Raw genomic sequence first — 22,695 nt, 5'->3', positions numbered from 1 at the left:
AAAGGGTGAGCTGCTCATGTGAGCCTGAGAAACCAGCTCTATTGTTTGACTCTCTTACAGAGAGAAGAACATACAGAACATTAAACAAAGTTTTGCAACGCTTACAAGAGAACAAGTACAGTAATCAATGTCCAAAATCATCAACAACGTGTTTATCCTTAGGAGCAGCACTGGTTGAAGGAGTGTGCCTCGCATCTCTCGGTATGACACACATACTCATACCCATACCCCCACAGTCACAAGCCTCCTTCAACTGCAAGTGTTTCTCGTCTAGCTTGGCATACTCGACACAGGCCACGTTGTATGCATCTTGCGCCTTGCGAGCAACCCCCTGGCAATGCTTGGTGTACTCCGTCACTTCAGCTAGCTTTGCTTGCAAGTCCTTCATCGAGTTAACTAACACTGACTTCTCCTCAGCAGCGTCCCAGTACTTTTTCGTCATCACTTGCAGTTTCTTCTTCTCAGCTTCCAATGCAGCTCGCATGCAGCCCAGCTCGACTCGAGCATTGTCATCGCTATCAACACGTTTAACAGTATTTTTCAGCTTATCATACCCTACAAGAAACTACAAATAAAATATAAAGATTAGAGATGCCCATTAAACAAAAGGGAAGCATATCAGAGGAAGAGTATACCAAACAACAGGCCATATCCATGGTCCCTAATAGCATCTCCATATCTTCATCTTCGACCTCCGCCTTATCACCGTCCAATACTATCCCTTCCAGAAGACTGGTCGCTATGGGTGCCGAGTAGAAGCTGCAGTCAGAATGTTTGACAACACGCTTCTTCCCCATCTTCCCCACATAAAAGAACTCGCTCCCCACGTCACCAGAATGCTGGGCAGAGCTGTCACCAGCAACATTGTGGTCCTAACTCCGGTCGATATGTTCCTCAGCAGCCAAGTCGGTCTCATCCCTCTGACTGGGAGACCTGAACACAATACCCCCAGTTGAGCGACCTGCACTTTTGGATCGCTTGTTACTTTTGGCCTCAGAAACAACAACCTTCCTCTTGCCACGATCACCATGACGATGGGGGTGAAACTCTATCTCCTCCATCACAAGGGGAGATGTTTCTCTCAGCCCCTCATCACCACCAACATCTACACCTCTCCTGGCCATAGCACACTCTACAAACACAACAGCGTTCAGCAAACTAACAACAAGAACACAGTGGTTATGTTCAAAGGTAGAACCACAACAAAGAAAAACACATACCTGAGTTGATCAACAAAGAAAAATGGCGCACGAAGTTTGGAGAAGAAGAGCTTCAACAATGAGAAGAGCAAATACCTTTGGTCTTCTAGGAACATTTTTATTTATGATCAAATAACGCATCTTCCCAAGGTACGCCATAATTATATTGAGATGCCAAATGTCAAGCCACCTGGCAGCCATCATTTCGTATTTCCAACCGCTCATATGCTTACATGTGCCACGCATGCACAGCGGCCCAGTCATGCCTCCTAATGATATTTGCGACCTACAACACTCGTGAAAGCTCTTAGTTTGTATAGACTTACTACTCCTTGCTAGTTGCGACTTATAACGCGAAAGGCGAATAACAATCAAGATGCTCACTCAGGGTCACAAGCTACATAGCCTCACCCACTCTTACCAAGGGTCGCCCACACAACCAAACCATTCTAACAATATCAAGAATCATACATTCACACCATCAAAAGCTAAATAGAATGGATAAGCAAAAACTAGCATTTCATAAAAGCAAAAAGACGAACTGTTAAGTCAAATTTAGGCCCCAGTTCCTCTACCTATCGAGCTGCTGAGTCTACTCAGGAAATCCAGCTCGGCTAATCATCATTCATCATACAGTGAGCTCCCCATAACAGTACAGGGAGCCAGTTCCCCCCAGTGTTTTGACAACCATAAAAAGAAAGTCGAACTGTCCAGGTTACCCCAAAAAACCAGCTCTAATGTACTACAACTTACAAACATCAGAATCAAGAAAATACCCTCACAACTCTCAAACTCCAAGCACAGCCAAATTTTCAACAGCTAGAGGGTCTACTTCAACCTCTACATTACCTCCTTTAACCACAATCGAAACACCATCCACATCCAAGTTCACAAACATTTCTGGCATAACATCTTCAGTTTGGGGTTCAACAACCTCCTGAGCAGATACCGCAGCAGTAGGAGCATCACATGCATCTCTCAGTACAGGTACCACTGATGTACTGGGAGCCCCGCGTTCATGCTCCTTTTTCAAGACTTTGTAGTCTGCCTCCAGCTCAAGGAAGTCAGCATCCAGATCGTCATACACTTTAGTAGCTTTTTGAGCAACTTCCTTGCAGTGCTGGGCATAGTTATTCAGCCTACCAATTTCTCCAGTCGTAGCAGAAACGTTCTCCTTAGCAGCCTGTAATTCAACTTAAGATCTTCCACCTCGGTATTCTTCAGAAGCTTCGCCAACTTAAGAGCCTTGCTCTTTCTTCACCTCCTCAAGCTCCTTGCGATCTATGCTACACGCATCCTGAACATTCTTCAACTCGTCTGTCAGCTTCACCACGGTCTCTCTATCCGATTTAGCGAACTGGGCGGTCTCCTTCATCTTCTGGTACCCACTCACAAGCTGTATTAACACACATACAATAGCAGTTAGTTCACAACGTTCTCATAACAGAGCAAACAAACCAAATCTAGAAAATCCACTTACCAGACAGTGTGCCACATCCATCCAGAGCTATGTGATCAAGCAGGCATGCCGATATCTTACTCGACTTGAAGCTGACATCAGTTCGCTTCATAGGCCGTTGCACCCCCTGGTCATCCAAGTACACCGCTTGGGGTTCCAAATCCTCAACAGCCATGACAGACTTCCCACTCAACTTACTTAGGGCCTTTGCCTTTGCCAATGGAGTGGGCTCTCGAGAAGCTGGGGGCAAACTTTGCCTGGCCCCAAAGGTCTCTAGATCCATGACGGGTGCTGGCCTCGACCTGGTACTGCGAATGGCCTTACCGCCAACTCGCTCACCACTAGAGACGTCCCCAGTACTGGAGCTCTCCCCAAGCACATGCCTTGCAGCTTTGATAGCCTTTGCAGCGTCCTGCTCAGGCGCATCAGCCTTTCTCTTCAATGAGTTGCTCCGCTCACGAGGGTTGAAGACTACCCTATCTACCTTCACAGGTGCACCAATATACCCCCCTTTAGGTCGCCCAACCCGACCCTCCAAACTCTGAGGCACCAGCACCTCCACTGGGCCGCTTAGGACCAGTACGACCTTGGCTCCTATCCTCCCTTGTCACCAGATCGCTCTTACGCTTCTCCATCATTGTTTCACTAGTTTGACCCCGAGCCCTTTCCTTCTGACCCTCCTTTTCTCCCTAATCATATGACCTCCTTTTTCAACAAAGAAATGAGCGATTTCAGGCAGTTTCGCTCGTTTTTGAGCCCGAGTCAACTTCGCAAACTTCTCTATTTCCTGCTGCTTAGTTCGCTTCTTTATAGCGAGCTCTGCAAACACAACAAAAACCATACTCAGTTAACATAATAATAACCCAACCATCAAAACGACAAAACCAATACACCCCTACCCACCAACAATATTGCAAACTACATCCTCTCGCATAATAGTTCCCAACTAACAGCAAAGGCCTCTTCTTTCAAGCCTTATTGCTTACACCATCTAACACACAAGAATTCCCCGTCAGAGTTTGCAAGCTAAAGTTGAAATTACGAGATCGCTTTACCGTAAAATGCTCAATAATATTAGATACCCCTATGCGGTACTCGCCATTCGCATTCAGTAAATTGAACACCTTGAACAGCCGCCAAGTGTTACCAACAAACTGACAGGAGGACTTCCAACAGAAATTTAAAAAGTCGCAAACCAGCTTCGAGAAAGGTATCTTCATACCAGCCCTCACCTGACCCTCACAGATTATTATCCCACAGTTCGGAGGGTTGTACTCCTCACTACGCACATTTTTGTTCTGGCCTAGGTCGTGTATATAACACCCCACTTATTTATTTTATTTTTCATAGTATAATAATAATAATAATAATAATAGATAAAACAAAAATAGGATAAACATTTGTTAATGATATGAAACCCCGTAGGTTAAGAGATAAACCTTACTTCCTTGTTTTTCGCGGGGTTTTAAAACAAAAAGGAGTTTGCACAGAGAGTTTGGAAAATACAGAGAGTTTTACATAGAAAAAGGGAGAGTTTTACTAAGAGAGGAAAAGGAAGTTTTTCTGGAAATCTACGGATAGCTAGCTAATAGTCAGAGCGTACTACGGGTGAGTAGAGAATACATCACTTCACTGAACATGAAATTTCTTACTCTTATTACTTTTTTATTACGTTTTTGGGTTTCTTCGACAAAGTTATAATGATATCGGTTTTCTGCTTTCTTTGCTCATTTTAAGTTTCGCTTTTGCTCACTCAGATCTTGGAGGAATTAGAGAATACACATTGTGTTCATATGGTCGATTATACATTTAAAATTTTATGGTTTAACTACTGTTTTTCACTGGTTTGAAATTGTCTCTGGAAAACCAGCCCCGATCCATTGAAACAAAACGAGCACATAAATTGATTAATGGTTACTGTAAATGTCGTGGTCGAACTAGGTAGTTATATATGCGTTTTTATTTTGAATTGAGTGTGATTGTTGGTGTAGTGAGATGTGGGCTATCGAAGCTTTGAAGAAGCTGTTAATGGCGTCGCCTGTCCCATTTAATTTGGTTTGAACTCTTGTTGTTGGCTTTTTAAATGTGTTGATTTGAGGTTGGTATTTGATGTTTGAATGGGTGTTGGAGAGGGGGCGATTGAAGCTTTGAAAAGCCATTAATGGCATCAATATCGCGATTTTCAAGGGTAAGGGAATTGAAATTTTATGGTATAGAAAGATGGGTTTTGAGAAAGGAGTAAAACCGTGGGGTTTATAGTAGACTAGGGTTGGCGGGTTGTGGTGGTTGATCCTATTCATGGTGGAGGTCTTGTGATGAGGAAGAAGAAGGGTTTCAAGGGGCGATCCTATTCATTTCTCTTTGTTAGGCTTGGGAACTGATCAGTGTTTTAATTTCTTCACTTATGGGCTTAAGTTTTAGACTTTGTTATGTTAGATTGGGCTTGAGTGTTTTAATTTGACTTTGAATAGGTTTTTACTTATGGGCTTAAGTTTTAGACTTTGGGCCTTAGTCTTTTTATGAGATCCCGATGCTATGTTTTGATTAGATTGACTTTAAACCCGGACCCAACCCCGCACCGAAATACATATCGGGTTTGGTCACACTATCTAAACCCGACCGACCGAACCCTGGCGAGTTTGGCCCTAAACCCTTTGGTTAAAAAGCCCAAACCATATCCGACCGAACCCGAACCCAAACCCAGTTATATAGTTGACTTTGAATAGTTGACAACAACTATATTTTCATTTATTATCTATTTTTAACTTTTAGTCTTTTGATTATGATTTGGTATATTAGGATAGGTTTAGGGGCTAAATTAAATGTGGTCACCAAGTCAATGCTTGGCTTTATTGTCAAATCAACAGCCACCACAAGACTCCCAAAACCATTTTATATATATTGGAATTGCTTGCTTTGCTTGGTACTTTCTCTTCTTTTTTGTAAAAATGCAATCTCGCCATTAACTACTATGTTTTGATATTTCAGGTTTTTCTTGAGATCTAATAACTTTTAATATTCTTTTTATTTCATATATTTCGGTTTTACCATACCAAAACCGAACCCGAACCCGATGTATCTATGACACTTAGACATCAATCTAATTAATAACGCGTAAACAATAATACATGAAACAAGATACTCCTCCATTCTCTGAAATAATATATGCAATAAAATTCAATAATGCGTAAACAAATTTACCGCACCCTTTTAGAACTCTCCACACCTCAAGTTTTGTGACCTACCTCTTTTTGTGTATGTAGATGGTGTATGGTCGTTGAACAAAATAGAAGCGTATCAAAACCTAATTATCCCTCAATAAGTAAAGGATGAGTAGGGTATCGTTCCACTTTTAAGTGTATGTTAAACGTGAAGGACATGACCGAAAGCGTGTTTAAAGGATTAAAAATATGATCAGAGATTTTTTAGATTCTAATGCTAAACTAAACTAAATTAACTAAACTATTGAGAATAAGAGAGGAATTCAAGAGATTAGAATCCACCAATACTTTTAATCTATGACCTTCGGCTTCATGGTTTGTTCTTACAAGTAGACTACAATTAAAGCAATCGAGCGAGTGCCGATGCCCTTGAATGAAAACATCGTTAATAATTAACTCTACTTAAGGTTGTTCCTATGTTTATGCTATTAATATCTTCTTTCCTTTTATATAAGCTCGGGCAACCATTCAATGTATTACCAAAAGCAACATCAAGAAGTACTTCCTAATAGGGCGGCCATTCAATGAATCACCACTTAAGGCAAACACAAAGAATACTTCCCCTAGGCAGCCACTCCCTGAGCTACCCCTTCTAGGGCAACACAAAGAATACTTCCCTAACTCTAAAGAACTATACTACTAGAAGAAAAGTAAAGAACACTAGCATAATATTAATATTGCAAAACATAAACCCTATTATATACTTCCATCCCCTGGTGTGGGCAATGGAACTAATAACTAAAAACATAAAGAACTAACCTGATTGAAGAACGCCATGAACCAGAAGAATCATTAAACTTTAAGTACTAGCTTCATCTCCTCCTTTGAAGGAGAAGATTAGCTTTCCATAAAGAAGGAAGAACACGAAGAACGAGAAAAAGAAGAGTCGAAGAACATAAGACTAGAAAGACTAATTTATTAAGACTCAGCTAGTTAAAACTGATATTTTATTATTAATCTCTCTCTGCCTCAAGTTCTGGAGACAAGAATATAAGTGAATTGGCAAATTACATGAGGCACTTAGGTCCTCTATTTATTGAGGTTACAATGAGCTCTAGAAGCATTCCAAACCGTCATTTGTTTTTTTAATACAAATAGACTTCTTTCAGAGTCCAACTTGGTCTCCAAAACTGAGAAGGAATTGGCTACACTGTCGATCCATGTGTCTGGACGCACGATTTATGCGTCTCAGACGCAAGAAATGCGTCTGGACGCTCGATCCATGCGTCCCAGACGCGTAAGCCTATTTTATCTCTTCTGCTCTATCATTCTATCCTCTTTTGGGGGCTTTATTCCAAGCAACGAATCCTTTGGCCTTGGGCTTCCAAATAGGCTTTAAAATAAGTCAAAGTCGCATATTTAATAGCTCCAATTCCTTGGCCTTCTCCATGATTGTCCACGGGCTTCTCATGTGATCCTTAATGCTCTGAATTGCTCCGTTTTACCCCTTTTTCTCTAATATTCCACAAAACTCTCTCTTTGACCTGTAGAATCATAAAACATAACTTACAAACACTATTAGTCCACTAAGATGGCTAAACAAGAGGCATAATCGAGGGTTAAATATCACTTTTTGAGCACTTATTATTTTGGAAATGAGTTTTTATGACTGATGATGTCATATGCTAGGTGGGCATTTATTGAATGTGCCATAAATAGTCCGTTAGCGTTATAAATGGGTATTCATTGAATGTGCCATGAATGACTCGGGTATTCATTGAATGTGCCATGAATGACCGTGATTATTTGGATCGCCTCTGTAGAGGAACTAAGGTATTAAGCCTTTCTTTACTTAGTTGTATTCCTTGAGTGTACGAGAATGTAAGGTTGGGTATTCCTTGAATGTGGCGGGAATGACCCAGGGCATTCATTGAATATGCCATGAATGGCCCATTAGTGATATGATAGGTATTCCTTGAATGTGGCGGGAATGTCCTGAGTTTTATGCCCAAAGAGGCTATGAAATATGTGTATGAAAGCCCAGATATGGCTATGATATTGTTGTATTCGGTAGGAGAGAGGCACACAAGAATGTGTGATTTGGCAAATGTGTGGAGTGCAAATCGTGGAGCAGATACTAAAGGGTGGGGGTATAAGAAAAGTAATTGATTAATTAATAAGAGAAATTGATTTGATTGTACGTGTGTGCTTGGACTTACATTTGGATACTGATATGATATCTACATATGTTTATTTAGAATTCCTAACTTCCGTTTGCAGGAGGGTAGGACTTAATAATATTTTGGTGCAGGGACGCTGTCCTACCTTTATACAGAAGAGGATATCGATAAGTTTTAATTCAATTACTTAGTTATTAAAACGAGTTATTATAATGAGTTAATAGAATGGAAGTCTTGCTTGGGAAGACACTATGCCAGTTGAAATGACGGAACTACCTGTCTTCCATGCTAAGAATGGTTAAGATATGGGTACATATAAAGTGTTTGTTGGATGATTAAAGTCTAGAAATGATTTGTGTTGTTAGTCTACTCATACCAGCAAATTCCATTTTGCTGACCTATGTTTGTTTTGTTTTGGCAACGTGGGTGTGTTCTTGGGAGCATAGGTGGAAGGTAGTGGAACCACGGCGTGTGATTTGGATTCTTGCCTGGAGCAGTCTGTTAGTTCCTTTATTAGGTCCGATTCTTATTAGAAGGATGTAATAATGTAGTTTACATTTTCAGCATGACATGAGAACATGGTAGTGATGACTTTTATTCTTAGAGTTTGTTTGATATTTTGTTTGGACGGAAGATAGCTTAATAAAGTGATGGTGGAAAATTCTTAGGTTTATTTAATTTAAGTTGATTCTTTTATGATGTGGGTTTTCGATTTTGGCATGTGTTGTATCCACCCCGTTATAGCCTGGGTTTTTAGACAATTGAACATAGCGATGTTTGAGATATTTCTATTTCAAATATTCACTTTTTAATTGCTTAGAAATTTAGGTTGTGACATTTTGGTATCAGAGCCTAGGTTAGCTTAGATTTAGAAAGTCTAAGTGATCCTCGGATGTGGAATATGGGTTATATTGTTGAGAGTTTTGAAAATATATGAATATTAATGGGAGTTTTGTTTGGAACTGTAGATCATGGTTGAGACACGTAATGGTAATACTATTGGACCATCAGTGAACACTCCAGTATAGATGTCAGGAGGACAGTTGAATCAGTTGTTGTAGGCTATGCAGAATAACCATCCTGTTCATGGAGATCCTTTTGCTAAGCGTAATAAGGAGTTTGGTACTCTTGGTGGGTAGCGGTTTACTGGTGTTGGGAACGCGATCGTAGTGGAGTCTTGGATTCAAAGTTGTGAAAATGTATTTGAGTGTATGCAACTTACTGAGGTATAGAAGTAGGAGTTTGATGCTCACCAACTTGATGACGCTGCTAGGTTTTGGTGGCGAGCTCTCACCCCTAGTCTGGACACTAGAACTTTGACTTAGGAGGACTTCAAGATTAGATTTGAGAGTAAGTTCATTCCTGAAGCAATAAAAGAGCAGTTGGCTCAACAGTTCTCTGAGTTGACTCAAGAAGGGAAGTCTGTGACTGGGTATGTGACCAAGTTTAATGAGTTATCGAGGTTTGCTCCCCATATTGTGGATACTGATAAGAGGAAAAACCAAAAGTTCATACGTGGACTAGGGAGTTACTTGTCCAGCTAGTTGATTCATTTTGACGGGGACACCTTTGATCGTGTGTTGGACTTGGCATTGAGATATGAGGAGCAAAATGCAGCTCTAAGAGAGTCGAGGGGGAAGAGGAAGTTTGGTGAGATACCAGTTGTTGGCCTTAGGCCTTTTGAGAGCAGGCAACCGAATAGGTTTAGGCCTTATGATATTGCTCAGAGGGGTCCGTTTCAGAGACCACCATCCTAGAGGTTTCAGGGAGGATTTCACCAGCAGGGTGTATTCCGACCTTAGGGAGGATTTACACAGCAGGGTGGTTATAGGCCACCGGGGTAGCCTGGAGGCTATAGGCCTCAGGGGAATTAGTGGCCGAGGCAGGGTAACCAGTTTCAGGGTCGTGCTCCCACTCTTCCGTATTGACTAGCAGCATTACTTTTACCTGCACCAGCACTTAGAGCCATAGTTCCTGTTGAAAGGGCTTGCTGGGAGTGTAAGTAGGTGGGTCATTTATCTTGTTATTGCCCTACCAAGCAGGGTAATCAGCAGAATAGAGCACCAACACCAGTCACTCGTGCTAGAGCCTATGCAGCTATGCCAGGACATGGGAATGTTGAAGGTATCTTTAGTTCATCTCAGTTTATATTCAGAGTTTTGTTTGATTTGGTTGCTTCACATTCCTTTATATCTCGTCAGTATGGTGAGAAGGAACGTTTTAAAACTACACCTTTATCTACACCTTTGTGTGTTGAGACACCGCTAGGAGATTCTGTTACCTTATATGACGAGTGCAAAGGTTTTAAGTTGTATTTATTAGACCGTGTCTTTGTGGTAGACTTGATAGTTTTGGGGTTTGAGGGTTTCCATTTCATACTTGGTATGGACTGGTTGACGCGTTATCAGGTTACCTTGGATTGTGCGAGGAGGGAAGTTATAGTGAATACACCTGACATGCCGAGGTTGATTCACACATGTGATAGTAAGGAGGACTCGATGATGTCTAGTTTCCTATGCTCTATAGAGATACCTACGAGGGATATCAGCGATGTAGAAGTAGTGAGAGACTTCGAAGATGTTTTTCAAGAGATTCCAGGGTTGCCACCCAAGAGGGAGGTGGAGTTTCGTATAGACTTGTTACCAAGGACTGCACCAGTTTCAAAGTCGGCTTACCGGTTGGCGCCTAAGCTATTGGACAAAATGAAAGTGCAAGTTGAGGAATTACTCAAGAATGGGTAAGAGTTTAAGTTTTAGTGATTTTATTTTTGGCTTAACCATATCTTTTGAGTATATGGGTTTGAATCTTTTAAGGTGTGTATGACCAGGTTCATATGACCGAGCAACTCACCATGGGGTGCACCTGCTGTTTTTGTTTCAAAGAAGGATGGTACTTTGAGGATGTGTATTGACTTCAGGGATTTGAACCAGGTGACTATAAAAAATAAGTATCTACTTCCTAGGATTGATGATTTGTTGGATCAATTAAAAGGGGTTAAGGTATTTTCAAAGTTTGATTTACGGACTGGTTATTATCAGATGGGAGTTGAAGAGAAGAGTATTCCTTTAACGGCATTTAGAACTCAGTATGGTTTGTATGAGTTTTTTGTGATGCCTTTTGGGTTGACGAATGCACTTGCATTCTTTATGGACTTGATGAATCGTATTTTTAGGCCTTATTTGGATAAATTTGTGATTGTTTTCATTGATGACATTTTAGTGTATTCACAAAACACAAAAAAACATAAGATGCATTTGAAGATAGTGATGCAGACGTTTAGAGAACAGAAGTTGTATGCTAAGTTTAGCAAGTGCCATTTTTGGGAAGAAGAAATTTGTTTCTTGGGACATGTGGTATCTAGTGAGGGGATTACTGTAGACCCTGAGAAGGTTGCTACAGTGAAAGAATTGAAACAACCAACCACTGTTATAGAGATTAGGAGTTTCTTGGGGTTAGCTGGATATTATCAGAGCTTTATTGAGAAGTTCTCGCATATTGCAGCTCCGCTCACAAAGTTAACTAGGAAGGATGTGAAGTTTATGTGGACTAATGATTATGAGAAGACTTTCTTAGAATTGAAACAGAGGTTAACTACAGCTCTAATTCTAGTAATCCTGACTAGAGGTGGAAAACTAGTGGTTTTTACAGATGCTAGTGGAATTGGTTTGGGTTGTGTGTTAATGCAAGACCAGAAGGTGGTGTTGTATGTTTCATGATAGTTGAAGATACACGAGAGACGTTATCCTACTCATGACCTGGAGTTAGCGGCAGTGGTTTTTGCTTTGAAGGTGTGGAGGCATTATTTATATGGTGAGAAGTTCGAGCTTTACACAGATCACAAGAGTTTGAAGTATCTTTATTCACAAAAAGAGTTGAACATGAGACAGCAGAGATGGATGGAATTCATAAGTAGTTATGACTTCGAGATTCAGTATCACCCAGGCAAGGGCAATGTAGTTGCAGATGCACTTAGTCGATTGCCTGGTGTTTTGACCACTCTTATGGTGCAAGAGTGGAAGAGTTTAGAGAGTATATTAGCTTATGATGTCTGGACTATACCAGGTACAGATGAGGGGTATATATACAGTTTGGAGGTTAGGCCGGTGATTTTCAGTAGAGTGATTGCCATGCAGCACAGAGACCGATTTCTTTTGAGTCGGTTAGATGATCTGGTCATTGATATTTTAGATGAGTGTCCGTCTGATTGGGCAGTTGATTCTGAGGGAGGATTGAGATTTCATGGGAGATTGTGTGTACTAGATGATGCAGAGTTAAAAAAGGAGATATTATATGAAGCTCATCTTTCTTGGTTTACAATTCATCTTGGAGGAACGAAGATGTATCATGACTTGAAGAGGACCTTTTGGTGGGAAGGGATGAAAAAAGATGTCGGAGAATATATTTCTCAGTGTTTAACTTGTCAGCAGGTTAAGGCAGAACATCAGATGCCTTCTGGATTATTGCAACCATTAGAGATACCGATGTGGAAATGAGAGCACATTTCTATGGATTTTATGATGGCTTGCCTAAGTCTGGGAGAGGTAATGAATCTATTTGGGTTATTGTTGATTGTTTAACGAAGTTTGCTCATTTCATTCCTATTGACGTGCATAGAAATAAAGATAAGTTGGTTTCCTTGTACATTCGGGAAGTGGTCAGGTTATATGGGATTCCAGTGAGTATTGTTTCAGATTGAGATCCTTTGTTCACTTTTGAGTTTTGGAAGAGTTTTCAGCGTGCTATGGGTACTAGTTTGGCGATGAGTACTGCTTATCATCCTCAGAAAGATGGACAGACGGAGAGGGTGAATCAGATATTAGAAGATATGTTATGGTCTTGTGTAATGGATTTTGGTGGAGGATGGGAGGAGCATTTGCCTTTGGTGGAGTTTGCATATAATAACAGTTTCCAGTCGAGCATCGGTATGGCACCCTTTGAGGCTTTGGGGCATCCATGTCGATCACCTGCTTGTTGGGCAGACGTGGGAGATCGAGTATTACTTGGGCATGAGATAGTGAGAGAGACATCTGAACAGATTAAAGTCATTAGAGAAAGGATTAAGACAGCACAAAGTAGGCAGAAAAGTTATGTAGATTTGAAGAGGAAATGGGTTGAGTTTTCTGTAGGCGATATTGTGTTTTTGAAGGTTTCCCCTATGAGAGGAGTTATGAGGTTTGGCATGAAAGGAAAGTTGAGTCCACTGTATATTGGACCATATCAGATAGTAGCCTCCGTTGGTAGTTTAGCGTACCGTCTTGCTTTGTCGCCTAACTTAGCGATGATTCATGATGTCTTCCACGTGTCTATGCTACGGAAATGTGTGAAAGATCCTATCAAGGTTGTTCAGCCAGCAGAGCTAGAGTTGAACAATGATGTAACTTTTACAGTGAGGCCTATCACGATAGTAGATAGGGATGTGAAACACCTTAGGAGGAGGATTGTAAACTTAGTAAAAGTGCAGTGGAGTGAAAGGGAAAATGATGTGACTTGGGAACTTGAAGATAAAGTAAGACAGATTCATCTTGAGCTTTTCTCTGACACTCTACCTTGAATCTCAAGACGAGATCCTTTTAAGGTGTGTTTATTATAACACCCCGTTTATTTATTTTATTTTTCATAGTATAATAATAATAATAATAATAATAATAGATAAAACAAAAATAGGATAAACATTTGTTAATGATAGGAAACCCCGTAGGTTAAGAGATAAACCTTCCTTCCTTGTTTTTCGTGGGGTTTTAAAACAAAAAGGAGTTTGCACGGAAAGTTTGGAAAACATCGAGAGTTTTACACAGAAAAAGAGAGAGTTTTACTGAGAGAGGAAAAAGAAGTTTTTCTGGAAATCTGCGGATAGCTAGCTGATAGTCGGAGCGTACTACGGGTGAGTAGAGAATACATCACTTCACTGAACATGAAATTTCTTACTCTTATTACTCTTACGGCTTGTTTTTGGGTTTACTGACAAAGTTATAATGATATCAGTTTTCTGCTTTACTGCTCATTTTAAGTTTTTGTTTTTGCTCACTCTGTATGCGGAGGAATTGAAGAATACACATTGTGTTCATATGGTCGATTATACATTTAAAATTTTATGGTTTAACTACTGTTTTTCACAGGTTCAAAATTGTCTCTGGAAAACCAGCCCCGATCCATTGAAACAAAACGAGTACATAAATTGATTAATGGTTACTGTAAATGTCGTAGCCGAACTAGGTATTTATATATGCGTTTTTATTTTGAATTGACTGTGATTGTTGGTGTAGTGAGATGTGGGCTGTCGAAGCTTTGAAGAAGTTGTTAATGGCGTCGCCTGTCTCGTTTAATTTGGTTTGAACTCTTGTTGTTGGGTTTTTAAATGTGTTGATTTGAGGTTGGTATTTGAAGTTTGAATGTGTGCTGAAGAGGGGGCGATTGAAGCTTTGAAAATCCATTAATGGCGTCAATATTGCGATTTTGAAGGGTGAGGGAATTGAAATTTTATGGTATAGAAAGATGGGGTTTTGAGAGAGGAGTAAAATCGTGGGGGCTTAGAGTAGAGTAGGGTTGGCGGGTTGTGGTGGTTGATCGGTGGTGGAGGTGCGCAGTAGAGGAAGAAGAAGGGACAGAGGCGATCCTGTTCATTCCTCTTTGTTGGGCTTGGGCTGAACTCAGTATGTGGGCTTGAATGTTTTAATTTCAGATTTCACTTATGGGCTTAAGTTTTAGACTTTGGGCCTTAGTCTTTGGGTTTTGATTAGATTGACTTTAGGACTGGTTGACTGCTGTTGACACTTGGCAGGTTGACTTTAACTGTTGACCATAGTTGACTTTGACTAGTTGACCAAGTTTGACTTTTAACTTGGATTATGATTTGGTATATTAGGATAGGTTTAGGGCTATTAGCGTGCTTGGCTTTTGGCTAAGACCTTTATATATATATATATCGTGTACATATATTAACTACTATATGATATTTCAGTCTTTTATGAGATACGACGCTATGACACTTAGACATCAATCTAATTAATAACGCGTAAACAATAATACATGAAACAAGATACTCCTCCATTCCCTGAAATAATATATGCAATAAAATTCAATAATGCGTAAACTAATTTACCGTACTCTTTTAGAACTCTCCACGCCTCAAGTTTTGGAAATGACTTTTTATGACTGATGATGTCATATGCTAGGTTGATATTTATTGAATGTGCCATAAATGGCCCATTAGCGTTATAAATGGGTATTCATTGAATGTGCCATGAATGACCTGGGCATTCATTGAATGTGCTATGAATGACCAGATTGTTTGGACTGCCTTAGAGAGGAACTAAGGTATTCGCCTTGCGGGTTAGTTGTATTCCTTGAGTGTACGAGAATGTAAGGTTGGGTATTCCTTGAATGTGGTAAGAATGACTCAGGGCATTCATTGAATGTGCCATGAATGGCCCAATAGTGATATGATAGGTATTTCTTGAATGTGGCGGGAATGACCTAAGGTATTCATTTAATGTGCTAATAAATGACCAGAGTTTTATGCCTAAAGAGGCTGTGAAATATGTGTATGAAAGCCCAGAGATAGATGGCTATGATATTGTCGTATTCGGTGGGAGAGAGACACACAGGAATGTGTGATTTGACAAATGTGTGGAGTGTAAATCGTGGAGTAGGTACTAAAGGGTGGGTGTATAAGAAAAGTAATCGATTAATTAATAAGAGAAATTGATTTGATTGTACGGGGTTGTAGGAACTGTTATGGTTGCATCGAATGATTACAAACCACGAAAACCCATGCGCAGCTCTATGAATCAGCAACTTCTTGATCTTCTGTTGTATTCCTATCCTTAGAATGGACGTTATGTGGGCAACAATCTTCCAGCCCCTTCTTTCTCTCTTGGCCTTTCTTACTCACAATGTTGGAATTGAATTTGGAACTCACTTTTCTTGAGCAATCAATCAATAGTTTGGCTAGGAAAGAGGGGTTTCTTTATATAGAATACAACAGGGACCATGAGGAGAAATTAAGGTTAGGTCTCCTGACTTGCTTGGGCTTCCCATGTTCACCCAGAACACACGACCCAAGTCCGTCAACAAATGGCTTATTCCACTAAAGGCCATTGTTGCACTACCGCCCTAATCCCAAATTACGTGTATGGGCTCCATATTATATGCTTGTTGATCTCCCCGTGTTTAAGATATCGGATGCCTATTGATTAAGTCAAGTTACTGACAACTACATTAATCAACTTCTTATGTCCTTGAGTAGTACCACTCAACCTTATTGTCATGTCGGATTAAATCCACCTGCAGGGTTTACATGACAATCCTAATGAGCTCCTCAAGGGGACATCATCAACCCGACTTCCTTCTATAATCAACATCACACCTTACATACAATGTCATTACCCAATCCATCGAGTTTGTTGATTCACACAAATGAATCTCACTCATTGATGATTTAAAGAATTGTACAATGTATGTAAGTGCCCGTTATTATATTCGGATTAAGAGGACAAACATCCATAATAACAGAGGTGTTTGTTCTCTTATATAGTCAGTATAAAGAGAAACAACCTCACTTGGTCCTGTTCAATGCACACAAAGTGTACTAGTATAATCCTGTAGTCAAGATAGACTAATACCAGATTATACTACAACCGTACCAATGGTTTGTCCAAATACATCTAGGTTGTGAACGTTTACTTAAAATTTATAAGGTACTGATGATATGATCTTCTGTGTGTCACCACACACTATATTATCTACAACATAAAGTATTAGACACATGCATATAACTAATAACATATATAATATGCATAACATTTGCCCATATGATTCTCATTCAAAATATAAAGAATTAGAGTTAATACAAAACTAATGCTTTTAGTATATAACCCTATCAGGGTGTGCTTGGACTTACATTTGAATACTGATATGATATCTATATATGTTTATTTAGAATTCCTAACTTCCGTTTCCAGGAGGGTAGGACTTAATAATATTTTGGTGCAGGGACACGGTCTTACCCTTATGCAGAAGTGGATATCGGTAAGTTTTAATTCAATTAATTAGTTATTAAAACGAGTTATTATAATGAGTTAATAAAATGGAAGTCTTGCTTGGGAAGAAACTATGCTGGTTGAAATGACTGAACTACCTGTCTTCTAAGCTGAGAATGATTAAGATATGGGTACATATAAAGTGTTTGTTGGATGATTAAAGTCTGGAAATGATTTATGTTGTTAGTCTACTCATACCAGCAAATTCCATTTTGCTGACCCATGTTTGCTTTGTTTTGGCAACGTGGGTGTATTCTTGGGAACATAGGTGGAAGTTAGTGGAACCACGGTGTGTGATTTGGATTCTTGCCTGGAGCAGTCCGTTAGTTCTTTTATTAGGTCTGATTCTTATTGGAAGGATGTAATAACGTAGTTTAGATTTTCAGCATGACATGAGAACATGGTAGTGAGGACTTTTATTCTTAGAGTTTGTTTGATGTTTTGTTTGGATGGAAGATAGCTTAATCAAGTGATGGTGGAAAATTCTTGGGTTTATTTAATTTAAGTTGATTCTTTTATGATGTGGGTTTTCGGTTTTGGCATGTGTTGTATCCACCCCGTCATAGCCTGGGTTTTTAGACAATTGAACATAGCGATGTTTGAGATATTTATATTTCAAATATTCACTTTGTAATTGTTTAGAAATTCGGGTTGTGACAGTGTATCTCAAGGTCGTTTACTTCTATCCCATAAGCTGCCCTCAGTTCGGGGAACGCACTCGTTGCAAGTCGATCCACCGTCCTAGGGGGCAACCCACTGGAAGACGACCCCTCATCACGACCTGAAGTGCTAGCTATGGCACCCACAGAACCAGATCGTGCCCTATCATCCTCATCCCTAATCTTAGCCGCATCCTCTTTATGGCTACTTTCAAATCCCACCGACTCCTCTTTATCTTCCTCATATTCACCACAGCTTAAAGATACTTCCTGAACCTCTTCCGATTGAGTATCGTCAGAGTCAGACATCTCGTGTTTTCTTCTTATCAACTACCCCAAAATAAGCAACAAAAGCTAACACCGATCTACCTACTAGACACACAACGCCTGAACAAGAAGAAAGAAAAGGAAAAATGGAAAAGCAGCGGCAGCAAAAGCACTAACCTGAGAAACCCTATCTTGCGTTTGTTGAAGAAGAAAACAAAAAATAACTTTTCAGTTCTCCAAAAGTTGGTTTTTGAACAACCGCCCATTCAGTTCCCAAGGCATTATGATTACAGCCTACTCCCTAGCCCGCACACGTGTACCAAGGACCTATCTTTTCATGAATCCAAAAAATGCAATGACACGTTTCCTCAACAACTGCCCAGATTTGCTCACGTGCCATCCACGTGCTAGCTATCATCGCACACCAGTTCGTCAGACAGCAGGAAACGACCTCGGTAGTTCATTGGGTATTTCCATTTACTTCAGTTTGTCTTTTCATTCATTCATGCTTAACACGCGCTACCATGTTCTCTCAATAGGTCGCTTCAATGAACTATACGACTTACTGAGAGGGGGCTGTGTGAGGGAGTGATATTCTCATTTTGGAATATCGAGCACGGGCTCAACATAGTGGAAATACCACACCGACCTCTAACCTAGTTCTCTGAACTACCTTCAGGACGACCTACCTCATTAGCTCGCATCCACGAGCTACGAGATCGCTCTAGAACAGATCATATCACTACGCAGATCGTTTTATATCATGACTCAACCTATCTTCTAGAAGCAATCATTATCCAAGCTGCACTTACACAAACCACTGCCGCAAGTTACTAACTACTGCAACTAATCCCCATCATTACAGCATTCCTACCAGCACCATTCTCATACTCCTTCCCAATCTCAACCATACATTTATGTTGATCTTTACACGTGTTGGGTTAAGATTCACCTTCACCATCTATAAATACCTCCCATATGAACTACGCCAGACCTGATTCTTCTCTCCCCCCAGAATCGAGAGATAGATACGTAGGCAGTTCGCTCATCAATGAACTCAGTCTTTCCCACATTCAATCCCATTCTCCTTCTTATACCTTGTATGTAAAGGTGAGCTAAAACGTTCCTTTACATATACTAAAGGGTATGAATACTAAAGGGTGGTGATTCAACATGTGGGGTGCCGAGTGTGACTACTTCTAGGAGCAATTCATTTGTCATCATTGAAGTACATCTACATACATCGTATGGTAGCCGATAGAAATGATGTGTTTACGTTGTTGCCGTCTGCTAAGGGTGGCAGTTTTGTACACGACCCGCTAACCCGATACGAATCCGACACGAAATGAGCGAGTTTGGGTTGGGAAAAAAGGCTTTTGGGTCATTTAAGGGTTGACCCGCTGAACCCGTCAAATAAATGGGTTGGGTTAGGGTCACATATGTTAACTCGAGTAACCCATTAGTAGACCCGATTAGTTCTTGGGTCTAATGGGTCCGGTCATCAATCTGTGACATATATAACCTGTTTTAAGATAAGTTTCATTATCCCAACAACCTAAAATAAATGACTAAAAGGATAATGATTAGCCGTCATATTGATTCATTTGATAAATATATGTTTTGTTATTCAATTTTCATTGATATGTAATTGAATTATGGATGGTTTTTGAGAATTAATACATATATTTTTTTTAAATATGTTTTTTTGATAAATAAAATTGTAAAATACTAAATATTTTGCATACATGTTGTCTGTGAATCCTATGCAAAACTGATCTAAAATCTCATCTATCATCCAAACTACCTAAAATAAACGACTAAAAAGAGAAGGATTAGCTATCATATTGATATTCATTCGATAAAGATATGTTTCATTATTCAATTTTCATTAATATGTAATTAAATTATGGATGGTTTTTGAGAATTAATGCATATTTAATTTATATATATATATATATATATATATATATATATATATATATATATATATATTTTTTTTTTGATAAATAAAATTGTGAAATACTAAATATTTTACATACAAGTTGTCTGTGAATCCGATCCGAAACTGATCTGAAATTGACCCACTGGCTTAGCGGGTCACCCGTTATATAAGTGGGTTGGGTTTGGGTTTGACAAACTCGACACGATTAGTAATTGGGTCGGGTTTGGGTTTGTTCTCTTATCACGTGACCCAAATATGACACGACACGAACTTGACCCAACACGACCCATTGCCACCCCTACCGGCTGTGCAAATGGATGATTACATAGTTCAGGATTTCGGAATTATCGGAATTCCAACAAATCCAAAAACCAAAATTCATAATATTTCGACCCATATTATATTCGGAATTTCAATAAATTTCAAAATTATTAATATTTCGACTCTATAATGTTTTTTTCGGTTTTTTGAAAAATTGAAATATTAGGCGGGATTCCGATATTCCGTTCGGAATAATGAACACTGGATGAATAGCATTAGCATGTACCATAGCAAATGGCTACTCTTCCATTGTGAAACTCACGACTGCCAGCGGACATCCAGTATTCCAGTAACCACTCACGTTCATATGGGACTACCTCTAAAGCACAGACGCACTTACCAATGGGTTGTGTCTGCGTCGGACGCGGATGCGATATGGACATGCATCGGATGCGGTCAACTAAACTGGACGCGGGTCAAAACGCAGTCAGGACGCGGTCAACATGGTGAGGACGCGGATTTTGACCCAAAAAAATAAAAAATAAATCAAAATAATATTAAAAAACTCAATATTTTTATTTTTTGTTTTGTTAAGACTTATGACATGTTTTTAAAGTGTGATTATGAAATATTAAACTTAATTTTATAGCTATTTATCTTTAATAGTTTTGAATTTATGAATGTTGATACATTTAATTTAGTTTTTAATGTTCAATTTATATAAAATAAAAGAGGGACGTCTAGGGTGCGTCGGGCGCACCCAAATTTCGCATGCGCAGGATTTTCAGCCACATATTTTGAAGGGTAAAACCGGAATAACCGGGTGAAGAAGTTTCAATTGGGTCACTAAGCTACCCATTAAACCACTAGTTGCACTGTTGCAGCATACTTTAGTTAAACTACGACATATAGCATATACGTTAGTATCGAACAATAAATGACATATTGAATCTAGTAAAAGAGATTAGGCATAGCTGGAAGAGGAGATAGTGTTGATGGAAAATTCGGTGGGACAATTGGAGCTTTAGAAAGCACGTGTGACCTATTAGCTCGAGACATAGTTGCATGTGGCTTTTTGAAGGGTGTGGTGAAGTGTTGGGGTTTATACCAATACCAATCGATTTCCCCACTACATATATATTTGAACACAATTCAACTCCAAACAAATTTCTAAATATCAACTACAACCTATGCTAACATGCCCAACTCGCTAGACAACTATTAACAACAGATAACAATGTAAAGTAGAATTAAACGCATACCACAACACAAAGATATACCGTGGTTTGGCCAATGATGTCTACTTCCACAAGAGCTAGTCATTTTATAAAGTGGGAAGGAATATTACAATCTCTCATTTCAGTCTCTCACCTTACTAGATCACTCTTATCTTTTTATAGGGTTATCTCTCTGTAAAAGTTATCTCTCAATCTTGATAGCTTTCAAGATTGGGTTTTCTCTGACTTTTGTGTTGCCAAAGAACTTAAATGTCTCGACTAATTACAGATCATCCAAGCACCTCGTACAAAGCCATTACCGAAAACACAAATTAAATATATACTTCTGTGCCCGATAGCTATCAAAAGGTTTACATCATTAACAAATGGTACTTACTATACAACTTTCAAAAAGAGAAACAAAAGAGGTCCAAAGATAATACCTAGGGACCTTCTGAGTTCTGATGGTACTTACATCAGAACCCTCCAATTGGTTTGTATAACACATATGTTCTGGATACTAAAATTCATACTCCATCTAAGAACTAATACACGATATCCAACTTGCAACATTACAATTGATATGTCGAAAGTAACCTCTAACAAAAAGAAAAAGTTTCCTATTTTTACCTAGAACTCTACCCTACATTACCTACAATGGTACCACATCAAGTATCCAACATTGCACTTCCATTACACAACTTACACAGATATGGACATAAGTTATAAAGTTGTATCATCCAAAAACAAGTTTTATTCCCAAGCTTAGCAACCTAGCTCTCATTCCTGTAACAATTGCCTCTTTGACCTAGTTACTCTGACGGGTGCTTGTTCTTTTACATTCTGCTGCACTGGTACTGCTTCCTCTTGCTGTACTGGTATCGGTTCACGGGATCCCAGCACTGCTACTGTGTTAGAGACTAATGGAAACGTAGCACCTAAGGGAGCAAGACATGGAGGCATAGTCAGAGACCTAATGGGAACTAGTATAATGTGCTATACAGTTGAAGCTAGGTCGTACAAGAACAATCTTACATAAGGAATTACAAGCTATTCTTAATGGCTTGAAATTGTGTATACTACCAGGTATATAAGAAGATAGAGATTGCAACTGACTCGAGATTCTTAACAAGAAAGAAACCATGCCATGGTCTGTTAAAAATGAGGCGATAGAGATTTGGGAGTTAATGCAACAGCCTAGCCAAGTGAAGGTTGTTAATTTTTTTAAAAAAAAGTCTAATAGAGCAGTTGACTTTTTAGCCTCCCTAAGGGGTCTAGAAGGGAAAGATAGATCTTACATGTAGTAATACTG

At 39.5% G+C, this 22,695-nt stretch overlaps 1 protein-coding gene across 1 annotated transcript; it reads left to right on the top strand.

The window, feature by feature from the left end:
- Positions 1-10,098: 10,098 nt before the first annotated feature.
- LOC147503576 (uncharacterized) lies at positions 10,099-10,740 on the top strand. Its single transcript, XM_086604897.1, has 2 exons — positions 10,099-10,335; positions 10,408-10,740. The coding sequence occupies exons 1-2, from the start codon at positions 10,099-10,101 to the stop codon at positions 10,738-10,740; spliced, it is 570 nt and encodes a 189-aa protein (XP_086461023.1).
- The last annotated feature ends 11,955 nt before the right edge of the window (positions 10,741-22,695 follow it).

The sequence above is a fragment of the Coptis chinensis genome, chromosome 4 (assembly GCF_015680905.1).
Source record: "Coptis chinensis isolate HL-2020 chromosome 4, ASM1568090v1, whole genome shotgun sequence".
NCBI lineage: Eukaryota > Viridiplantae > Streptophyta > Magnoliopsida > Ranunculales > Ranunculaceae > Coptis > Coptis chinensis.
Note: the sequence above shows the minus strand (reverse complement) of the source record. Positions and strands in the feature narration are given on the sequence as shown.

Bases quoted from the DNA above. Each gene is read 5' to 3' on its own strand.
- LOC147503576 (XM_086604897.1), top strand. From the start codon at position 10,099: ATGCCAGGACATGGGAATGTTGAAGGTATCTTTAGTTCATCTCAGTTT. The intron at 10,336-10,407 runs GTAGACTTGATA...ACGCGTTATCAG, and splicing joins TATTAGACCGTGTCTTTGTG to GTTACCTTGGATTGTGCGAG.